The sequence below is a fragment of the Zootoca vivipara genome, chromosome 1 (assembly GCF_965207765.1).
Source record: "Zootoca vivipara chromosome 1, rZooViv2.hap1.1, whole genome shotgun sequence".
NCBI classification, from domain to species: domain Eukaryota; kingdom Metazoa; phylum Chordata; class Lepidosauria; order Squamata; family Lacertidae; genus Zootoca; species Zootoca vivipara.
The window spans coordinates 112,066,298-112,090,900 of NC_142582.1; the positions used below are offsets into that span (position 1 = coordinate 112,066,298).

Here is a 24,603-nt window from a genome sequence, read left to right on the forward strand (position 1 = left end):
TCAGTGTGGCTTTCCTCTTTTCTTCAGCTGTTCTCCAGAGCGGGTCTTAATTTCCCACTTGGACATCTACAGAATTTAACAGCGCTTGGAAGAAATATCAGTTAATTCCACAGTGAACTGAAGTTGTGAAAGAATACACCCCCCCCCCAAGATATATATGAGTAGGAAAAACCTAGTAGTTTTGGGTTTTTTTTAAATCACATCTCAGGCAAGTTCCATTTGCAGATAGCTGAGGGAAAGCCAGCTGGTTTAAATTGCAGTTTGAACCATGTATGACTGAGACAAAATATTGCTGTTGGTTATTAAACTGTTTTTGTTTATTAAATTTGCATACTGCCCTTCAACCAAAGATCACAGGGCAGTTCACAATATAAAAATACAAAATGGGAACACAAGATATATAATGAAACAAAAACAAAACAAACCAGAATCAGATCATGGATGAGGGAGGTCTTACTCAGCACAGACCTGGCATTTAGGAACAGCATCTGCAGACCCAAGGGCTGGCTACAAGGGCAATTGAAATCCCCCAGGTTGGAGGAGGAGGAGGGGCTGGCATATGGCACAGCCTGTGTCGTGTGCCCCTTACCCGACCTACCCCATCACTCCACTATCCCACCTCTTGCCCAGAACCACTGTGATTGGGGTTACTCCTGCTCTCCCCCCAGGTGCACCCTGCGCACCCCAATTCAAAAAACAACAAACCCCCCAAATTTAAAACACACACAAGTTAAAAAGCCGTTAAAAACAATTCAAAACATTTTAAACAATTGGGGCAGTAACAACAGATGCAGAACCCACCGCACCCCAACAAAAACCCTCAAACAATACCCAAACCCAAGAGCTTTTGTAGCTGGAGTCAGTCCGGGCCCCACTCTCTCAGGCCAGGTGGAAAAGGCCTGCAAGGCAGGGAGCAGGTCTTCCAGGACGAACAGCCAAGATGGTTATGGTATTTTATTGAAAATAAAAGCATGTTTGTCTATTAAATCCAATCCAAATATTGCTCAACTATCATTTTGATTAAAAAAAAGTTTCTTAACATAAAATGAAGAGAATAACAATGCATTAACCTTAACACTCATAAGTCTACCCTTTCTGAATGCTAATCTTCAGCATTCAGGCTGATGAGAAAATGAAATGCACTCTGAAAGGGACTCCGCACAACAGAAGACCTACTAATCTAGTGACCCTTTCAAGGCTAAGCAGTATGGTAACTTTCAAATTACTTAAATTATCTAATGAAAGACGGTGGCTGCCATTCCTGGAAACACTGACCGGCCTGTTTCTTTGTATGTCCAGTAGGGGGTAGGAAAATCTCAGTGTACAATGAAGAGCTCTAAAATATTTACAATCAAGCAACTTCGCTTTGATTGTGCTAATTCAGCCTTTTCTGCTATACAAAAGCAAACCTAACCTGCTATCCGATACTTTGGAACAGCAAAAGCTCTCACCAGATCGTTGGAGACATGACTCACCGTCTCCTGTGTCCTTTTCAATCCTTCAGAAGCATTTCCTCTAGCCTGGCAAATGTGTTAGAAGTGAGTTTTTGCATTGTCTGGGTAAAATATATTACCTGTCACCAAGAGCATCACTCTAGTCTTCCTTAATTAGTAAAACATCCTTGCCACAATATGTGCATAAATGAAATGTTTTACTAAAAAAAATATATTGAAAAATATTGCAAATCGGGAAAGGTTGTTGGAGACACATAGGCTATCTGGTGTCTGCCCTCGTTCTGCAACCAGCGATGTGACTGCTGCTTCAAAATGCAACTGTGTAAAGACCATTGTGCCCTTGTGGCACCTGCTCCCCAGGCAATTCTGGGTGAATTTAACATGACTGAAAAATGCAGGAAATCATTGGTGGTACTGGCACTGCAATGATGGTTGGCACCATGAGGAAAGGGCTTCTCATGAGCAGTTGGCCATGGTGAATAATCTCAACATAGTTGTTGGCTCAAATAACCACCATGCTACAGCCACCCTATGTGAAAAAAGCTACGGGTGGTATTGAATGCAATGCAGAGTACATCCATTGAAGTTAATGGGCATAACTAAGTGAGGCTGATTAATTTCAACGGGTCTATTCTAAACAGGACTTAGTTGATTACAACCCTAAGTTACAAACCTGGATTCAACTAACTGGTCATGCTAGTCCCATCAGGGCCGTCTCAAGCAGGTCGGGCGCCCTGGCGCTGTGGCGCGGAGATCGCTCTGGCGCCCCCGCCCTGGTGGGTGGGCGCAGCGCGGCTTCGCCACACAGCGCCCCTCCTGCCAGCCCCGCGCCCCCGCGACTACCCCTAGAGCCGGGCCTGAGTCCCATGCAAGGACTTCTTGCAGAACAGGGCTCCTGCCCCCCCCCCCAGTCCCTCTGCATCCTCCAAATCAGCTTGGGGGGAATCAGGAGAATCCTTCAGAACAGTGTGTGGTGGGGAGGAGAGGGGAAGTTGTGATAGAGTATTTCTATCACAACATTGCTGAACTCCTTCCTACATTTCTGGATTGTTTACCTGCAGATTTTCCCCACGTATGTTTTTCTCAGGTGGTGACCATATTATATACCCTAAGATCTGATCGGTAGAAGCTATCAAGTAAAGGAATTTGTAGGTGCAGAGGCACAAGCCACCTCCACCCTTCCGAGTGTTTTTATTTTGTATGTCTGGGGTTACAGGATTAAATCCAAAAGCAATGGCTGCAATTTAGGAAGATCTGGCAGAAAGAGTGGGTCACCAAACAGGGCAAAAACCCTTTACATATTTCTCTTCCTAGTGTCTACAGAATGAAGCCATGTATAATCTGTTCCTGGGGATTGTGGCTTGGTGCCGCCAGGTGAAAATTTGTGTTTTATAAGGCAAGCCCTGGGGAAATAAAGCACTGTTGCTATGTGATTCAAATAAAATCCGTAGCAACACAGTTGGGCATGGGAGATAATAGGGACTGAGGGCTCTCATTTCACCAACAGGTTTAACAGGATTCAGAATGTTAAAGCCACTAGGTACATAAAATACTGTACTCGCCTTGGATGTGGACTTGCCTTGTTTAATCTAAACGTTGCTTGAAACCAACAGTTAAAAGAGTTCATCTTCTCAGTGCTTGCTTTACTGAAGAGGGACCCTCCCTCTCCTACATAGGGAGCTGCCTTACCCTGAGTCAGACTGATGGTCCTTCTATCTCAGGGAAATTCCAACTTTTCATACCAAGTGGGCCGCAAGAGTACTTAAGACACAGAACCCATGGGGTGCATCAGGAGCAAAGTGCCTGAAATCTCCTCTCTGGGAACCCACACATTCACACTAAACTTAGTGTTATGTGAGAACTAGGTCATAATCTCCACACCCACACACCTAAATATCAAAATAAAAAAATTCCTTCAGTAGCACCTTAAAGACCAACTAAGTTTATATTTTGGTATGAGCTTTCGTGTGCATGCACACTTCTTCAGACCAAAATATAAACTTAGTTGGTCTTTAAGGTGCTACTGAAGGAATTTTTTTATTTTGCTTCGACTCAGACCAACACGGCTACCTACCTGTACCTAAAAATCAGATTTCCATTGTTGTGATATCAGTATTGTTGGAGGCAAGTTTTAAGGTAAGATTCCCCCACCACCTTATATTGAGTTTGCTGCTTTCTACCTATTGCAAATGAGAACCATTGGAGGGCCTATAGATTAGTGGTACAACACGTTTGTACCACATGTGGTACAAAAAGCAGAGACATCATCTTGCCGACAAAGGTCCGTATAGTTAAAGCTATGGTTTTCCCAGTAGTGATGTATGGAAGTGAGAGCTGGGCCATAAAGAAGGCTGATCGCCGAAGAATTGATGCTTTTGAATTATGGTGCTGGAGGAGACTCTTGAGAGTCCCATGGACTGCAAGAAGATCAAATCTATCCATTCTTAAGGAAATCAGCCCTGAGTGCTCACGGGAAGGACAGATCGTGAAGCTGAGGCTCCAATACTTTGGCCACCTCATGAGAAGAGAAGAATCCTTGGAAAAGACCCTGATGTTGGGAAAGATTGAGGGCACTAGGAGAAGGGGACGACAGAGGACAAGATGGTTGGACAGTGTTCTCGAAGCTACGAACATGAGTTTGACCAAACTGCGGGAGGCAGTGGAAGACAGGAGTGCCTGGCGTGCTATGGTCCATGGGGTCACGAAGAGTCGGACACGACTAAACAGCAACACGTTTTTATAGAGATCCCAAATTCAGTCTGTGACATCGCCACATAACAGGGATGGGCCCCCCAGATGTTGCTAGACTCCCAGCTCCTGTCAGTCCAAGCAAGCACCAGCCAATAGTCTGGGATGATGAATGTTGAGTCCAACAACATCTGTGAGGGCATAGGTTCTCCACCCCTTACTTGAGAAGGCCTTAAGTAGCAAAGCTTAGAAAGCTTTTGCCAGTCAGAGTAGACTGCACTCAGAAAAGATGTGAAGTTGTGTTCTCGTTCTCTCTCTCTCTCTCTGTCTCTGTCTCTCTCTCTCTCACACACACACACCACGTCCCTCCTTCTCACATAAAATTCCATTTAGGAAGTAGAGAAGAGGAAAGTGACCATTTTCAACACATTGCAACATTATTTAAATGTAACAGGATTCACACAGCTGTGCACTAGTTTCAGCTCATGAACTTCAAATTAACAAGAACCGGGCAATTTAGGTTTGTTGTTTTACGAGGTTGGGAGTTTATTTTGATTAGAATATTCAGAGCTTCAGTGAAAACTTTCAGCAAATATGGAAACATGGATAAATATTAAATCCCTTAAGAGTCGCCGAAAATTACAGCTTAGGTTTATAAATAAAGACTCAAAAACACATTTCAGTGTTAACCAAGGAAGGTTCTATTTTGGATGCTGTATCATTTTTTTTTTGTAATTGCCACAGAAGTCTGTTGCATACCTAAATATAGATGAAAAGGAGAAGATGCTTCCTTCAGACCAGTTTATTTCCATCCGAGTGTGAAAATCACCGCAATATGCCTGTGCTTTCCTATGCGTAATCCACGATGTGATAGCGAACAGTGCTTAGCGCACTGGCAGCATGACTGACACTACTTCCATTATTTGGCCCCTAAATCGCTTAACTTTCAAATTGTAAGCAAATTCCCTGAGTAAAACAATTGGCCATCTGAAATGCTATGAATAGAACCTTGGCAAACAATGGTTGACTGTTCCAAGAGATTTGGAGGTGCTCCAATGTTCCTGGTATGTTGCCAGCTTTTAGCACAGGGCAATTCCTTGCAATAGTGGAAGTATGGTATCCCAAACTGGGATATGTGTATGGGTGGCTCAATGACCGGCATGACTCGGTAAATGATTCCCACTTCAAGTCACCTCTTTCAAAAGGGAGCACAACCTCTTCCCGTTACTTTATAAGTTGCGGCTGGGAGAGGGGCTTGCCTGGTCACTTGTAGGGAGACTGGAACAAATGCAGAGGATATACATCGGGGGTTGTGCAGGTGCATAGCTTATTGGAGAGAAAAGATCTGAGCATGGAAAGGAGTGGCTGGCGTGGTGGCGCGGTGCCAACCTGCTGAAAGGAGCAATGCTGCCCCATACTAGGGTGGGGGAGGGCAGGGTGACAGTGAAGTTGGGCACATCAGCGGAGGCCATGAGGCATTCCCATCATTGTGCCCACACAGCCCTGACTTTGCTGCTGCCCTGTCCCACCTCCACACAGTGGCAGGAAGACTTAGGGTTGCCATGTTTTCCTCTTTTTCAAGGGTATGCAAAATGAGAGTCGTCATAGCGATCCATAGTTAAAAGACTTAGGGAGTCAGCAAATGCGCCCTCTTTTTTGCTCTTCAAAATATGGCAACTCTACAGTAAGTGGCAGCAATGCCACTAGCAAGAAGGAAGCAGTGTGGTTTCCCTCAACTGTACCAGCTCTTCTGGCACTCTCGAGATTCGTTGTGGCTAGCTAAGCGCTGGCTGTGGAGTTCGTTGTTTTCTGAGATGGAAACTCATCTGAAGCCACTACTGCTGTGGTTTTCAACCCGTGTACCATGGCACCCTGGGATGCCTTGAATGATGGTCAGGCAACACTGGTCTCTGTCCCTCTTTCCTTCCTTCCTTCCTTCCTTCCTTCCTTCCTTCCTTCCTTCCTTCCTTCCTTCCTTCCTTCCTTCCTTCCTTCCTTCCTTCCTTCCTTCCTTCCTTCCTTCCTTCCTTCCTTCCTTCTTCTCTTCCTTCCTCTGATGTCCTCTCACATCTCTGCCTCCCAAAGGAGAGGAGGCCTCCACTAGGAAGGGTGTTTTTCAAAGGGTGAGAGGCTGCCAGCTCTGCCGGCAACGGGTGACATAACTGGGTTCCTGAGCCACACAGGGGTGCCGCAGAAAGAATGTAGTTGGTTAAAGGAGCTGTGGACTCAAAAAGGTTGAAAACATCTGCACTGTTGGTTGGGCAGGGTTGCAGTCTGTAAGTCTATTATAGGAAGCTTTGGCAAATACTAATCCAAGAGCCTGGGTATCCCAAGTAACCATTGACTTCTTTGCTTTCCAAGGAGAAATATTCTTAGTTCTGCTTTGCTCAGGAATTTTGGTCAGCTGCCTGGAAGGTTTGGGGTTAGAAGCTGTGGCAGACTGAGTAAAGTAATAGGTTGATGAGCTGTGAGTATTGAATACCATGCAGCAAGAGTACGGGTGTTTGTTTGTTTACCTTCATTTATGAACTGCTCTTAATCCAAACCTAACAAAGCACTTGACATGTCAACACTGGAAAATACATTAACAGAGGAAAATAAAATTAGAAAGTCATCTTCAGCCTTAAAAACAGCAGCAAGTAAATGATCCCACACTGTTCACAAACCAAATTTTCCTGAGCCTAACTAGCAACTATCTCAATAAATCTTGAAGGTGGGAGTCAAACGAAAATGGATTAAATATGGTTTCTGATGGACTTCAAGAGGCAGGGGGTTCATAAGGGAGAGCAGCACAGCTGAGAAGGCTTCACCTGGCAGAAGCATCCTAGAAAGGATGATCACAAGGGCTGGGCTGGCACATGCTGTCAAGTATTGGGGCCCTGAGTCATTTAATTTTTTATTAAGTCAATTGCAATACCTTAAACTGGGCACAGAAACAAATAGGCAGTCACAGCAGATCACTAAGAATAGGTGTAATATGACTCAAACGGTGTGCCGTTCAATAACCAGACAGCAGCATTCTGCACCAGCTGCAGCTTCTGAATTGAAGGGCACCCTCAAATAGAGTGCACTGCAGTAACGCAGGTGTGGGGTTACCACGGCATGGATTGTTGTGACAAGGGTATCCTTTCACAAGAGGTCCTCCAGAAGAGCTTCAGCATACTTCAGGAGAGACTTATCCCACCTAGCGTGCTCCAGATGTTTTGGACTGTCGTTCCCATCATTCCCAACAAATGGCCAGGAGGTGTAGAGCATGAGACTCTTACAGCCGTGGGTTCGAACCCCATATTGGGTGAAATATTCCTGCATTGCAGGGGGATGGACTAGACGACCCTCATACTTCTAACTCTATGAGTCTTGTGATTCTGTATGAGGTTGGAGAAGACTTATCCCAGACAAAGAGGGAGATCTGTTAAGGGAACTGTGTTGGTTACACATTGGTTTCCTTTTCATATTTTCATGACAGTGAAAATCCAAGACCTTTGGAGAACGAACCTTAGGTCACACCATCCGGCCATGCAAGAGCCCATAACATCTGGAGGAGGAACTTTCATATGTAGGCTTCCCTTTCCAAAAAATCACACTGAACACAAGGTCATGGTCCTACATCCTTACTACTACTACTACTACTACTACTACTACTACTACTACTATATATAGACATATAAAATAATCCTCTCCTGTGTTGCCCACGCATCCCTCTGTCTTCTGACTACCAAAGGAAATGACCTAGCAATGATTTCCCACCTCCTTCTATTCTCTCTAATCTATAAGCACAACAGAAAAAGAAAAGAAAACCCCAGCATATTTTGCTAGGCAGCACTAAGTGCTCTTTGGAAATGATGTCTCTCACTGAACTGCCAGAGGCCTTTTTCTTCCTTTCTTTATGCAAGAGGCTAAACGGGTTAAAGCCTACCAACGTCTTCATTCTACGTACTGTCATCTCTTTGCTTTGGCTGGTCTCAGTTCATCCATGACATTATTTAGCTCAAATATAGAACTATTACAGATATTAAGCCGCTAGCAGTTGGGTTGCAGTGGCCAGGTTTATAATCAGCAGCAGGGCTTGTTTGTGGCAGTACAGTGGAACCTCAGGTTGCGGACATGGAGGCACGTCCGCAACCCGCAGCGCTGCCTCTGTGCACATGCGTGACGCAATTTAGCGCTTCTGCGCATGCGGCAAAACCCAATAGTAACCCTTTTCGGTACTTCTGGGTTTCCCCGCGGTATGCAAGCTAAAAATGCGTAACCTGAAGTGTCTGTAACCCGAGGTACCACTGTACACAATGCTGAGGACTACCATCACCCCTCTTTTCTTTTCTTGCTGTCCGTAACAGTCATTTTGTGCTGGCATGCACAGCACTTAAGGAGTACATATGAGTACTGGTACCTCATTTAAAAACTACTACTACTACTACTACTACTACTACTACTACTACTACTACTACAAAGCCCAGCCCAGCAGCATTTGAAATTATTTCTCAACTATTAGCATGCACATAGAATCATGGAGTTGGAAGAGACCACAAGGGCCATCCAGTCCAACCCCCTGCCAAGCAGGAAACACCATCAAAGCATTCCTGACAGATGGCCGTCAAGCCTCTGCTTAAAGACCTCCAAGGAAGGAGACTCCACCACACTCCTTGGCAACAAATTCCACTGCTGAACAGCTCTTACTGTCAGGAAGTTCTTCCTAATGTTTAGGTGGAATCATCCGTGTCCGCTTCTCTGGAGCAGCAGAAAACAACCTTTCTCCCTCCTCTATATGACATCCTTTTTATATATTTGAACATGGCCATCATATCACCCCTTAACCTTCTCTTCTCCAGGCTAAACATACCCAGCTCCCTAAGCCGTTCCTCATGAGGCATCGTTTCCAGGCCTTTGACCATTTTGGTTATTATATTCTCACTTTATCATGTTTAAAGCAAGCACAATTTAAAGGTTTCAGAAACATGACAATTACTTGGATCCAGCAAGTATTTGACCAAGCTCTGGCAATAAGTGTATAAGCTCTGTACTGAACCACATGATTTTCATGACACAAAGACGTGGCTGGAGATGACATTCACACCTCCCTCGTGACATTAAGAACAGCTTGCTGGGATATTTCCCCATCCCTGCTCCATATAACTGGGTGCTGGTGGGGAGGAAATTGACTGTTTGCCACGGTTCCTTGATATTACAGCGGAATTTTAGGGGAGAATTTGCTGGGGGTGCCATTTTCAAAAATGAAGCCAACTTCAAACCATGCATGGGTTCTTGCTGAACTTACCAGAATTTGTGACAAAGCACAACCCCCAATTTGCACTCAACAAATTGACATTTGTTGGAAAACTGAAAGTGAATGCTTTTCTTGAGTTTGTACCAACTCATGTCCATAGCACTAAACAATGGTTTAGTGTTACATACAAATATGGCCTATGAATGCTGCCTTGAGTTACATGATTTAAGAAAGGTGGGACATAAATATAATAAAATTAATATCACAGGCAGATGTACCTTGGAAATATTTATGCAGTCTTCTTTCTTTTAGTGCATTTTTTTTCAAAATAATCATGGGCCCTAAAGACATCCAACACAACGCAGCCATAGCTGCCTCTTACTGTAACCATTTTGTGGTTTTCAGGAAAATCTTTTTGTAATTTACCCTGTTAAAGCACCTTTATTCCTTTTATTATTTAGGCTGAAAGTTTGTTCACGGCTTAAACAGCAATGAAAGGCTCATTATTTCTACAAAACTATGCAGAAAGACCAGTCACCCAGAAGCTTTTATTCCAAAGGCCATTATTCTGCAACCTCAAGCACTATTTCTGAGCAGCATGAACAAGGCAGGGCTTGGGTCTTTTGTTTGGCTAAATTTTTTACATCCACTGGTCCTGCTGCCACAACAACTAAACAGAAAATAAGTGACTTGAGTTCATTTAACAGACTCCAAATTGGGACTCTGCCTGTGTGTCACTTGCAGCAAGGCAAAAGAGAGAGCAAACAGCTCCTTTGACTAAGAGGTTTCTGGTGTGTACATTCCAAATCATGGCTGTGAAAAGAAAGATGCTCTTCAAGTAGTTTGTGTTGATCTAGCTGGTCACAATTTTCAGCACCGGTCTAAGGGCTGGCTCCCAAACATATGACCATCCATTGACAGCAGCAACAAGGAACACCTTCAATGCACAAATGACACACCACAGATCACCAGAAACATAACTTTCATATTACAGAGTGTCAACTCAAACACAATACTTTTTCAACAACAGTGGTTGTTGCCCATCAAGTGTGAATCAAACCATGTGTGTGCACCAAGCCTTTAAACAGCAATCTAATACTACTGTGTATTTTGGCCCATGGGGAGCAGAGAGGTAATGTTTTCAGCTTCACAAGGTAATCTCTATGTTTTTGTAGGAAGGAGAGTCCCCCCCCCCCCGCAAATGGGGAGGGGAATTGCTTTGAATATGTTAGGTACCATGGCACGAATTTTCAGCAAAACCCATAAAAATGTTTAAAATCACGTGAGATGAAAAGTGTCCCTTGATATTTCAGTGTGCATGTTGCTCTACAAAGTTAAAAGAGGACAGGTCCCTCATCCAACTAATTTATTATATAAAATTTGGTACAGAGGAGTCAACAGAGGAAGGGGAGGTAAGGAAAAATGTGAGGGCAGAAGAGTGTATGGGTGTTGTTGTTTTTTAAACACAGCATTATATAGCTGCTGCACTAATGGGACACATATGCAGAATTAACTAGATGATAACCAAGATATAGGGTAACAAAGCCTAAGTGTACACAGTTGAAATATAAGTGCATATTTTGTGGTATTGAAACAAGCCTACCAATCTATGTGGGATCATGATCGGAATTATTGCGTTTAAACAGTGGATTTACACAAAATATGGCATAAATGGAAGGACAGATTGTGAAGCTGAGGCTCCAATACTTTGGCCACCTCATGAGAAGAGAAGACTCCCTGGAAAAGACCCTGTTGTTGGGAAAGATGGAGGGCACTAGGAGAAGGGGACGACAGAGGACGAGATGGTTGGACAGTGTTCTCAAACCTACGAACATGAGTCTGACCAAACTGCGTGAGGCAGTGGAAGAGTGCCTGGTGTGTTCTGGTCCATGGGGTCACGAAGAGTCGGACACGACTAAACAACAAATGGCATAAATGCCCACCCTGTTCTGAGACGTCAAATTATCCCTTCACATTTGTGCACTTAGCAGTTTGAAGATTTCATCACAATTTTTAAGCATCTCCCTGGTCTCCCCAATCTATTAAGCTCTTTAAATCTAGAGGGCAGTAGCCAACTAAACAGTTCTGCAAATACATTTTGCTCTGCAATAGAAATTCATTGCCCTCACCTTTTTTTTGTGCTCCCCATAAATCTGCTCTGGAGGGTTACCTCCCCCCACCCAAGAACAGATTAGGGGGCATGCGGGGGGGGGAAGGGAAAGGAGAGTTCCATTGCACAGATGAAAGTCTTTGTGCTAATGGAAGTACGGTATTTAGTTGGATACCATCCAGTATTCTATTAACAAATACCCTACCATTTTTAGGGGGAAACATGCACCTAGACAAATCCAAAATACAATTTTGGCAGGAAGTTAATATAAAATCAAAGCAAGGAAGTACCCTTAAAAAAACCTCTCTAGACAAGCAACATCTTTGGGATGTGGCATACGATTTCTTCCAACTGCATTCTAAAGCCTACCAGGCTTACGCTATTACTGCCTGGTAAACATTCACTTGCCAGTACAGACATGTTTGGTGCTCTATTAGATGATCATACTTTCCATCTTCTACCAGTCACTTCCTGAAGGTGTTTATGTGAAGCAGTTGGGCAAAGTGAACATAACATCTGTATTCTATTTGCTAATGAGCAATCATCATTTCTACATTTCTCCAACCAGGGATTTTGCTGCTTGGAATACTAATGCCATTAAAATGATAATAATAATACAACACTTGTTGGCCTCATAGTTAACGGAGCATTGTGCATAGTTGACTGAATACTCAAAGCAGTACAGCCATATTTCTGTATGTGCTATTTTCAGATAATTTAAGAAAATGGGCGCTGGCAAAATGAAAAACAAGCACATACCACAAACCAAATCCAACACATAGACAACATGTATATAATAAACCACACAATAAGAATAGCATTCTAGCACTTTCTTAAACTTAATATTTTAGCTTCACCGTTTTGACAGTATAATTCATATCACACAGTGGCTGCATCTGGACACGGGCAATGCCAACCTTTTTTGGCCATTGCCCCATCTGCATGCTGGAGGAACTTTTATGGGCACCACTCACACAAATCAACCCAGAATACAGTGTAATCTATTGTACTAGCTACAGATGACTATTTCCATCAAGTCTAATTTGGGGGGGGGGATGGGGAGCCCTATGGCTGCCAGGGAAAGTCTCTGCCAGTGCTCCCATGGACGCTGCATGGGTGGTCCTGATTAAGCCATGGTTAAACCACAACTTGCTTCTCCAAAGTTTGGATTATTTTCTATCTGCTTGTGCTTTTGTTAGCTTGGTGAGCACCTGGGCATGGCAGCCTAATAAACTATGGTTAAGCAGGGCTGTTGGGTTCTCCCTGCTTGTGCCCCCCAGCAACTGGCATACAGAGGCAAGGCACCTCCAAAATGTGGAAGAGAATTTTCCCTGCATACCAAGAAGTATCTTCAATTCTCTGAAATCAAGCCAGCAACAACTTACCTAGCCCATTAAAGGTAAAGGGACCCCTGACCATTAGGTCCAGTCATGACCGACTCTGGGGTTGCAGCACTCATCTTGCGTTACTGACCGAGGGAGCTGGCGTACAGCTTCCAGGTCATGTGGCCAGCATGACAAAGCCGCTTCTGGCGAACCAGAGCAGCACACGGAAATGCCGTTTACCTTCCCGCTTGGAGTGGTACCTATTTATCTACTTGCACTTTGACGTGCTTTCGAATTGCTAGGTTGGCAGGAGCTGAGACCGAGCAATGAGAGCTCACCTTGTCGAAGGGATTTGAACCGCCGACTTTCTGATCAGCAAGCCACCTGCGTCCCACCTAGCCCATTAAGGATGCTTAAATAGAATACTGATTTTAACCTTGAGAGTGACCCACTGCAAATTAATTATTGGGAATAAGTATTACATGTGTACTGCAAAGACATGGCAACTCTCTCTTATACGGTATGTGAATAATAGGAAATAATACATAATAGGAAAATGCCAGGAATGTCGCCTATTGACAATTCGGCTTTGTTTTTCAAGTCAAAGCAGAGAAGTGTAGCATGGAAGCCTTGCAGTCCTTTAAAAATCTAAAAAAAGAACATTTACTGTACCACTTGCCAGATTCAGACATTAGAACGGACACCCTAGATGGTTTGAGGAGAGTCTCCAAAGTGTGTAATACAGGCCAATAATATGATACCTCTGCTACAGTTTCAGCCGTTTCCCAATTCAAGACATCTTGACGGTAGCATTTCCTTCCTCAGTGCAGGCCAGCTATCTGTTGCTATGGCAACCAGTAACATTTCGCATACCACAAGCACTATATCATGTAAAACAGAGACTGAACAGGAAATGCCGCACGACACTTTACAAAGCCACCTAATTTAAAGGAGACCCACACATAGGCTCAGAGTAAAATGCTATTTGTGTGCAATCGGCGGTGGCTTTATTTACGATCAACATTTTATCTGTGGACCCCAAAATGTCCTTTAATCACTTCAAAGCGAGTGCTTTGCAAAAACAAAAAAATGTAATTTTTGCCTTCCTTTCCAAACAGCAGCTGCCCCATAAGGCTTTGCTCATAAAACATTCACTTAGCTTTCCTAGTTGTAAACAGCCGTTCAACAACTGGGGGGGGGGGGAGAATCCATTTTTGTCTACTGAAAAATTGCCTAGGGGTAATCAGAATTCCTCGCCTAAGCTCAGAGCAAAACACTGCATTTCAACTGCTTTCCGCTTTTTTCTAAATCTCTCTACTGGAGAGATGTGCTTCAACTTAGCTTGTGATAACCTGAGCACCTGCCCACAACCTACGAACAACTATTCTGTAGTTGTTCTCTTTCATGATCTAATTACCAGAATTTAAGTGTAAGCTGTTGTGACACAAGCTTTTGCTTTTACGCCATCTGCTTTCTGTGAAGATCTGTAGTAGGTGTCTCCAATGTGTTGCCTGCCAGATGTTGTTGGACTTCAACAACCATCAGCCCAAGCCAGCACAGCCAATAATAAGGGATGATGGGAGCTGTAGTTCAGCAACATCCAGGGAGGGGGGATGGATGTTCATTGGCTACCCTGACCAACATGATCCAAGAGGATCCCCCTCACACAAATTTTAAAAACTGCTTTGTCCATCCAATCAGGAGCAAAATTGGATTCTCCCCACCCCCCCTCCAATATGAACACCACTGCTCTCTTCATGTTCCATTAGACAATTATATCTATAAGAACCATATTGCTGTCAGAACACATATATTGTTCTGTGTGGTAACAAAAGACCCTGCACAGTATCTTGGATCTAGCAGTTGAAAGGGCGGGCCCCGCGCTGGGTACGCCCATGCGGGGAAACCCTGTTGGCCCACTGATCAGAATCTATCAATCAAATCATGCACACGTCAACCATTTATCCCGATTCTTTTGACTGTAATAGAAAATGAACTGTGTACAGGTCTGGATTTGAGGCCATGAATCAGTCTTAGGCAGACATGAGGAGTTACAAGGGTCCAGTAACCATTTTGTTATAAATTACCTTGTTAGCTTCTTGGCACACAAGCTACCTTTGGTCAAGGGGCACCTATAGTCTATCAGTGACATCAGGACAGTTCTGCCAAGTGCAGCGAGAAGGGCCAGGACTCCTTAGCCAAGGTTGGTCCAGTATGATGCCAAAGCAGGTTATCCAAGGACATCAAGCCCATATCGATTAGAAAAACAACACAAAGGGAGGAAGGGAGGAAGAACCCTTAGGAAGGATGTGTGACCTACACTCGTGGTCCACTGTACTGACAGTTCTCCTCAAGTTCTCCCCCCCCCCATATAAACCAACCCAGACTCTGAGATCATCTTTTGAGGCCCTTCTTCATGGGCTTCCTCCACAAGAGGTCTGGAGTGTGGCAACACTAGAATGGGCCTTTTCTGCAGCAGCCCCCTGTCTGTGGAATGCTTTTTCCAGGGAGGTTTGTCTGCTGCCTTCATGATACATCTTTAGGCACCAGTTGAAAATGTTCCTCTTCAACCAGGCCAGTGGCTGATTAATATTCTGTGGCCTTTTAAATGTGGGAGGTGTTGTTGTTTTATTTTCTTTTGTTTTTAACTATTTATTTTGTGTTTGTATTTTGTGAACCAACCTGAAGGGTGGTATATAAATGTAAACAACAACAACAACAACAACACTCAAACCTTCAACCCAACATATAGAGATGTGCTTGTACTTGAAACTACTCAGTACTAATAGATGGCATTCTCGAATTGAATTTAAAACCAAGACAGCAAAAACAAAATTTTGAGGGCATTATGTAACGGACACAGTAGTTTTATAATAGAAATGGTGATGCAATGTTAACAGCAGCATGGCAACTACAGTTTCGTAATTAAGAGAGTTTTCTTTAGGTTTATAACACATCTTGCATGATAAAATATGTTCTTTCCTGAGGCGTGATATAAAATGTTTGCTTTACTAAAAAGCCAACCCATTGGTGTGGGAGAAATATTTTAATGTATGGCAATTTGTAGCCATAGCGCCCAATAGTGCTAAGACATTTTTTTTAAAAATCACATCACAAAGAAAACAACTGTAAACTAATAAAAAACAAAGAAAAGCACAACCCCTATGGTGATCAGCGTTTTTGCTCATTGAGTCTGGTACTATAATTTCATAAAGCTGCAGTATCAACTACAGCCCATATCAAAACAGCGGAATGCTTATGACTTGTGACAGGAGGCATTTGTAACTAAGCTTTTTTAAAAAATAAAAAGCAGAACAATATTTCTTTGTGTGAAGGAGCTGAGAAGTAATAAAAAAGCCCTTCTCTTCTTCTCTGTGTGCTGCCAAGCAAAATGATCCCAAGAACATGCTCTCTATTCTCTTACTGAAGGAAATTACATTAAGAGACAAATCCAGCACAAAAGCTGCTTGGCCGTTTTTATATTATGTTGCACAAAACACCTCAAGACATATATTGACTGGTCAACAAATTTGCTTCTTCGTATATCAGATGTTTCCTGCTATAATCAAAGCCTAACTCTGCACTCTGGACATTATTTTAAGTATTTCATCAGGCACCTCTGCGTATAGGCCTACTCATACATAAAGATACAAAGAACTAGTTAGTGCAAGCTTTCATATGCAACAGACTGCTTTGGTTGGACGCATGAAGTAGACCGAGAATGGGAAGGAGGTAGATCAGGATATGCTGGCAGGTTTCTGGGTGATCTGCAGTAGACCAGAAAGGATTTTCCTCCAAACTGCTTAAAAATAGAAATGACTTTCCTTCCCCTAAATTAATTAGACAGATGAAATGAAAAAAGCTTCAGTAACTAGGTTTGCATGTGGAAGTAAAGTAAACTAATCTTAATTATGGTACACAGAACATATCCCTGTACAAAACTATTCTAAGTTTTGTGCCTGGTTCTAGCTGGAGCAGCTTGGGGTTCTGTTGTTGTTTAGTCGTGTCCGACTCTTCATGACCCCATGGACCAGAGCACGCCAGGCACTCCTATCTTCCACTGCCTCCTGCAGTTTGGTCAAACTCATGTTTGTAGCTTCGAGAACACTGTCCAACCATCTCGTCCTCTGTCGTCCCCTTCTCCTTGTGCCCTCAATCTTTCCCAACATCAGGGTCTTTTCCAGGGAGTCTTCTCTTCTCATGAGGTGGCCAAAGTATTGGAGCCTCAGCCTCAGAATCTGTCCTTCCAGTGAGCACTCAGGGCTGATTTCCTTCAGAATGGATAGGTTTGATCTTCTTGCAGTCCATGGGACTCTCAAGAGTCTCCTCCAGCACCATAATTCAAAAGCATCGATTCCTCGATGATCAGCCTTTTTATGGTCCAGCTCTCACTTCCATACATCACTACTGGGAAAACCACAGCTTTAACTATACGGATCTTTGTCGGCAAGGTGATGTCTCTGCTTTTTAAGAGGCTGTCTAGGTTTGTCATTGCTTTTCTCCCAAGAAGCAGGCGTCTTTTAATTTTGTGGCTGCTGTCACCATCTGCAGTGATCATGGAACCCAAGAAAGTAAAATCTCTCACTGCCTCCATTTCTTCCCCTCCTATTTGCCAGGAGGTGATGGGACCAGTGGCCTTGATCTTAGTTTTTTTGCTGTTGAGCTTCAGACCATATTTTGCACTCTCCTCTTTCACGCTCATTAAAAGGTTCTTTAATTCCTCCTCACTTTCTGCCATCAAGGTTGTGTCATCAGCATATCTGAGGTTGTTGATATTTCTTTCGGGAATCTTAATTCCGGTTTGGGATTCATCCAGTCCAGCCTTTCGCATGATGAATTCTGCATATAAGTTAAATAAGCAGGGGTTCTAGTAAAACACAAAGTAGAAGTCTGCCCTCCCCTGCATCACATGCAGCCTCTCATATTAAACACAAGCTTCTCATATTAAAATATCATTAGGCCTGGGCAATAGTCCTGGCATCACAGTGGTGTGATGAAATGTGAGCTACAAATTGGAGAAATAAGTATATTCTCAGTTTCCATTCTGCGCCACAAAGTAGGTCACAAATAAGCTCATTAGCCACGAGGAGTCACACCAAATGTGCATCATTTTATTGCTGCAGACCAGCATTTGAGCTCTGGAATTGAGTTTAAAGAAATCGTAACTTGCTACACCTGGAGTTAATTCTGTGCATGCACAGAGTTCACAAGGTAGCCTGAAATTTCTGGATGTGTGTGGATTTCATTGTATCCAGATAAAATCTTATAAATAAGAGAAAGCCACTCTTTTGCAGTTGCATTCATTTAAAAGAAATATATATTACGTGGTATGCTCAGAATAAAGCAGCTGCAATAATCATGTAAAGAAGTGATCCATTAAATCATGTTTGGTAGGAACATTAAGATAGTTAAGTACATCCCGTCAGTGGTTTTGTTCTTTGCTGGCAATCCAGGTTTTTCACAATTTCAATAAAACTGTCAGAACTTTAAACACATGTGCAATTTCCACTGATGTCAATAATAATTTGGGAATGTCTCTCTGTTTGCAAACAGAGAAATCAGCATCAGCCAAGCAGCAACAGAACAGAACAGAACAATGCTTTAATAAATCCATACTTTGTTCACAAAGACTACACTTTGACTTTAAATTTAGTCTTTATTGGTTCATCAATGTGCTGTTGCAGGAAGCAAAACCCCACAAGGGAAAAGTGAACTGTAACCTCCCTTGCACATACACCAAAAAGGTTATTACCTCTTGGAATATAGAAAACACTGGGCATCATACCCACTGAACCATTTGAATGGTTAAGTTGCAGCATGTGATTCAGCACAGTAAAAACTGGCACACATTGTGGGGAGTCGGACAAAGAGGTGTTCACACACTGTGGATGTTAGACTTTAGAAGGCCAAGAATATGTAAGGCCTTGAATCTAGATCCTGTTCCCTTAGCCAGCATTTGAAGACTAGACACATCTGGGCCAAACAGCCACAGACAGCGCTGTTCCTACCATGCAGCTCTTTTTCACACACCTATCCTGGGTTTCAGACAGAGATGTTCCTCACCTGAAGATGCCAAGGATTGAACTTGGGACCTTCTGCATGTAAAGTGCGTGCTCTACTGCTGAGCCCAGGCTTTCCATTTGGGAAAGAGCTTCTCAGCAGCTACACTCTCTAGGGGAGACCAGTCTCCACCCTCTCTGAAGGCCTTCCAAAAGTAGGTAAGTTTAGGCACACTTTTGACCTGCTGGAGTAACAATGGTTAAGTTGTTGGTTTTAGTTTAATTGGCTAATGTTTTTGTCATGGATATGGCATGGGAGTTATAGTATGAACAACTCTGAATCCTTGGTCAAGAGCAATGGATGCTGGGAGAGACAGCAAGAGCAGGCTGGGCCTTTAACAAAACTTGCCAAGTCCCTCTCTGCTAGCCCCAATTAGCTGCCTGCAAAGGAATGTGGTAATTGCCTTTGGCTGAAGAAGAAACACCGGTGTTCCCTATTTCCTTATGGTACGGATGGGAGGGGGTTTAATCACTCTATCCTGTCCACCTGGGGTCGGCTTGACCCTGATGAGTTGGGAGGGAATGAGAGAACTGTCTTACTATCTGCTAGTATTAGATCAGAGTGTGAAGTAAGACAGGTGAAGACAAATGGGCTACACCTGAAATCATTGGTAAACTGCTAATTGGAGCCTCATTTCCATTGGTGGGAAAACGGAACCCCACCTGACCCTTTCCCCATAACTTGGGAGTTCTAGCATTAGAACTTTGCATTTTGCCACTTGCAATTTTGCCAGAGCTTCTGTGAGTATGAAGCTGTGAGAAGAGAAGGGGGGCCTGCGGGCTGCGCCTTCTGAAAGCTTTGCAACAAGTTATATCTGCGTAACCGTATGTATCTTTTAGTTAGAGCAATTTGTATGCTTATGTTTATTATTTGCTATCTCTGTAACCTCACAAGAAATGTGCACTGCTAATTTTTAAGTTGTATGTTTTACACTTTTTAATAAAGCCTTGAAAAGGTATATTTTGGTTTGGACCTTGAGTATTGTTCAGGGTGGGGCAACTAGTCCGGTCACTTGACCATTTGGTCGCATACTGAGTGTTGGGCTGCACAAGTGAGTGGGCCTGGGTTTGAGTAAAGAAACCAAACCAGTTGAATTTCTGCCTGCTTTATTAAGAGTAGTCAGAGGCTTGCAACCTTGTAACAAGGCGGAGAAGCTATCCCTTTTGGGCTCTCTGGCCAGGTGCAAGTGAGAAAGGGTGGTGGTAGCGAACTACTGGGAAATTGTTTTGACTACGGCTCACAAGAGAAGTGCCGAGTTGTGTGTTTCCCACAAGCTGCTCAAGCCTGGAGATTGGCTGGGACAGGCAAGTGAGAGCCACCGACCATTACAGTTTTTTCTTTGTTCTGGCTATATTTATGGTATGTCTACCTTTATTATATTCCAAATTTAGGTTTTGTTGTTGGCCTCCTTGTGCACCTAGTACAGAATACTGGGATAGAAAAGTTAAGTAATAAATGCTGTCCATATATTTATTTACACCACACTCCACTCCCCGAAGGGCAACCAGGCCAGGAGTCTTTTCTGTGGTTTATAAAACCCTGTGCTTTTAGATACAAGTGCTACAATTTGGACAATGTAATTCCAGGCTGCATTTTAGGTGCAGAGAAGTAACACAAAGTATCAATTCTGTATCCGTTTTTTATCTGTCACTGGGCAATTTTCTTTGCTTAGCTTTAAAGCTGTCAATAGTTTCTGGTGTCATTCACAAATATCAACCTTGGTCTGATTATGACGGAAAGATAACTTTGCATTCTTTTCAAAAGGGTGACCGAAGTCCCCCAAACCTTAGTATACACCTAACCACCTATTTTATCTCCCGCTGCTGTTCAAAAGCCAGGTCACTCTGACAAAGGCAGCTTCAACTTCCAGCCAGGTCATCAGCAATCTATTTACAGTGACAACGTGGAAGGCCAAGGTTGGGGGGGGGGAGGAGAAGGGAAGGGAGACAGGGTATTTTTTTATTAAATAAAAAACCAGTAGCAAAGTTCACTTATTAGTAAGTGATGCTGTGGAGCGGGGAGGGGGAGAGGGGGGAATTGCCAATGATCCTAATGTTAATATATGCAAACGAATCACATATTAAGAACAGGGCTGACTGTTCTTGTGACAGATGTTGCAATTAAATTAAAAAGGTTTCAAAGCTACTCTTAGTGTCCAGCTCAAAAGTTAATTGTTGGACTGTATTTAATGATCAGTTTATTAGATAAGGATCAGGCAGTTGACGTCATACCCATCCTAAACCCCCCTCATCATTATATAACATGCAAGGCAGAATTCCCAAAGCTTGTTCCCATTTGTTAGATAAATAAAAACGCCAGCAAATCCAGTAGATGTTAACACTCCTGTTTGCCTTGCAAAGGGAAACCCTGGGCTGAATTTATGCAGTTGCAAGAAAGGGCGTTTAATGTTCCAGTCTGGCAAGATCCCAGATTCTACTGTGAACTGACTTTATTGACTATATTCCTAAAATATTTTGGCCACCTGACAGAAATTATCAATCTTGGAGGAGAAGAAGGGGAGGAGGAGAAGAGTGTAAGCCCAAGGTCTGCCTAGGCTTCCATAGGTTATTATAATGTCCTAATGCAGTCATTCTTGGAAGGGAAGGTGGAATGAAGGGCAAGTTGCAGCTCTTTCTCCCATTGCTAGCACATACTTTGAGGCCCATTCCCCCCAAAGTCTCTCACTTATCTTTCTCCCCCACTACCCCACTTCATACAGCAACTGTTCAACACCATAAGTACAATGATGTGGGAATGGGGAACCAGCAGCAGCAGAAGAAGAGTTTGGATTTGATATCCCGCTTTATCACTACCCGAAGGAGTCTCAAAGCGGCTAACAATCTCCTTTCCCCTCCTCCCCCACAACAGACACCCTGTGAGGTGGGTGGGGCTGAGAAACTTCAGAGAAGTGTGACTAGCCCAATGTCACCCAGCAGCTGCATGTGGAGGAGCGGAGACGCGAACCGGGTTCCCAGATTAAGAGTCTACCGCTCTTAACCACTACACCACACTGGCTCTCTCCATATGCTGTTCCATATGCAGTTCTCCATATGCTGTGGGAATGCAGCGGCCACCAACCACAGTCAGTAAGGCCACCGGTCAGGGATGTTGGAGTGACAGTCCAACATCATCTACAGGCTACAGATTCTGCATCCCTAATATAAGGCGGGAGTCATATTTCTAACATACAAGATAGATCTTGGTACAAGATGCAGTTGGAAACAGGGTTCCATTGCACATCAAAGAGATGATAATTGTGGTGTATTGATAACTCCTAATTTTGGTGTACAAAACCTCTCCCACTGTTGTGCTATTATTTAAAAGGTGTATACGTCAATAGAGTATTATTTTCAAATAAGGATAATCTATTTATGCAACCATTTTCTGCACTGAACTGAATTTCTGCATCAGTTATCACAAACCTAACTCTAATCACACTTGTTTTGCTCATCCTTGGTCCTTATAACTCAGCACTGCACGGCAGCTAAGCCAAGTACAAACTTTAGCTACAAATCTTACTTAGGGAGAAGAAAGCTTAACCACGACCCCCAGGTTCAGATGGCAGATTAAGTCACACAGCTGTGATCTCCTCCCTGGAAGACAGCACAGTTTCTGCTAAATCATGGCATGGCGTTACAGCAAATATGGCCACTAGGTGTGTTTGGACATCAGAGTTAGTTCACTTCTTTTTGCCAGCCAATATTTGTTCTAAATTAACTGATTTGAGGTTTTTTCAGGAACAAAACAAACCAAGATCCCTGGTTCAGACATAACGCTAATGAGGGATGAGACAAAGAGCCCTCTCGGGCATGCTCATGATAAAAATATGGTTTACTGGAATGTGCCAGTAGCATCAGTTTCAGTTTGGAACCCAAAAGGTGTTCCATCCATCCATCACAAAATGTGCACCCTACAGGGTAGAAATAAAGTAAGCAGCAGGCTTTCATTTGAGAGCAAATTTGACACTCAACTTTATACATAGTCCAGCCTGATCAATGCGATATATTTATATCTTAACAGTAACAAACACAACAGCAATCCCTGTTTGGGTGTTGTCTTTGCTGAGAAAAGAGAGAGTTAATCACCAATAGCAACTGGGTGTTGTCAGTGTAAAATAAATTCCTTGCTACAGCAGCAAAGTTTCTAAAATACTGTCTTAGAACTCCCATACTGTGACAGTTACAGGTAAAATGGCAAGTTTTTTGGAGGAGGAGTGCGGTGGTGCCAAGTCTCATGGAAACTAGTGTAAACAAACACAACAATCACCATAAAGGATCTGAACTGAACCTTGCTGGAATTATTTTGGTCCCATGACTAGAGTGGCAGCTTCCCTCTGGCACAAGCCTGCTATTTAACTTCAGGTGAACATTTTTATTTTATTTTCTTCTTACATTTATGTCCCATCTTCCTTCTACCATGGAACCCATCCACGCACCAACCAAGTGGTGGCTCCATATGCTTTCAGATCATACTAATAGTATAATAATACGAACAACAACAACAACAACGGGGTGCACTAAATTCCCTTGGGTATCCTTTCCAGTTTTGATTCTGTTCATTAAATGCATATTGCAAAGACTGTTCAAAGTGCTTCACCAGCTTTATCAGGTTGCAATTGCTGCGACAACACTGCAAGGCAAGGCAGTATTATTACCTCCCATAACTGAGAGAGCATGACCAGCCTAAGGCTACCTACTGAATTTGTGGCAGAGGCGAGATTCCAACCAGAGACTTCAAGATTTATGGCTCAGTTTTTCAGCCACTATGCTACCGCAGCTGCCACCGATCTTATCTTCTACTGATGTCTACCATGAACAAATTGTGGTGCAGGAAAGTAGTGTTGGCTTAAGATGCAAATATTAAAGAGGGCATTTGTTAAACTGACCTCCTCACCTTTATTACTTGGTGCAAGAGATATTAGGTGTCCTTCAAAGAAGAAGAAAAGGGGGTGGCAACTCAGAAGCTACAGTGTGCCATTTCTTGGCTGCTGTTTCAAAGTAATTTAAAAGCCACACACTTTTCTTTACAAACATGTGTTTTTTTACATCTGGGGTGCTTCCAGACTGGTGCTATTTTTGGGTGGGATGCAATCACATACCAGCAAATTCAGGTTGCACAGTTATCGCTGGCTGGGTGCTCTTTCTCAAGAAATAGATTTCTCCAAAATATTGGATCTTTTTGTGGTAAGGATAAGTGACACGCAAATGCACTGGAAAGTGTTGGGTAACACTTCCTTTGATGCGATGTCTTATTTCCTTCCTGCAAACAAATCAAAATGAATGCTTAATAATCAGGTTGTCTAGATACACTACTGATGGGATACACTACTTTTTTGCATTTTTGCCTGAGTTTAAGCATGCAAGTACAACTTTTCTGTATGTCCATTAAAATAAAACACAACAGTGTTGCGCTGCTTGCTTAAAAGAAGTTTCTTAAAGACACTAAACACCCCAAAGGCTGTAACTTGCATTGGATCAGGCCTTCAGACTACAGCACTAGTAAATCGCTGCAAATAGTGGTATGTTTTGATCATCACTATGGCAGCATAAATGTTTAGGATTAGAGGTGACAGCGCAGTATGCCTCTGGAGACGGTTGCTTGGTATCACAGGTGGGGAGAGTGCTGTTTCAATCAGGTCCTGCTTAATGGTTTCCTACAGGCAGCTATCACAATGCTTGCACACCTTAGAGATCTTCACGTGTTAACGTGCACAAAGAGGCAAAGCAATATTACCATGGGCTT

At 43.2% G+C, this 24,603-nt stretch overlaps 1 protein-coding gene across 5 annotated transcripts in view; it reads right to left on the minus strand.

The window, feature by feature from the left end:
- The window catches only part of FOXN3 (forkhead box N3), a 164,660-nt gene that overhangs the window by 42,161 nt on the left and 97,896 nt on the right, over positions 1 to 24,603 (minus strand). The window contains exon 5 of one of the 5 annotated variants that reach the window (XM_088655133.1): positions 4,828 to 17,640. The exons of the other annotated variants lie outside the window; for them this stretch is intronic. Coding sequence (XP_088511259.1) covers positions 17,117 to 17,640 — 524 coding nt within the window. The 3' untranslated portion in view covers positions 4,828 to 17,116. Of the gene's footprint in view, positions 1 to 4,827; positions 17,641 to 24,603 lie in introns of those variants that run through there. 5 annotated transcript variants of the gene reach the window in all.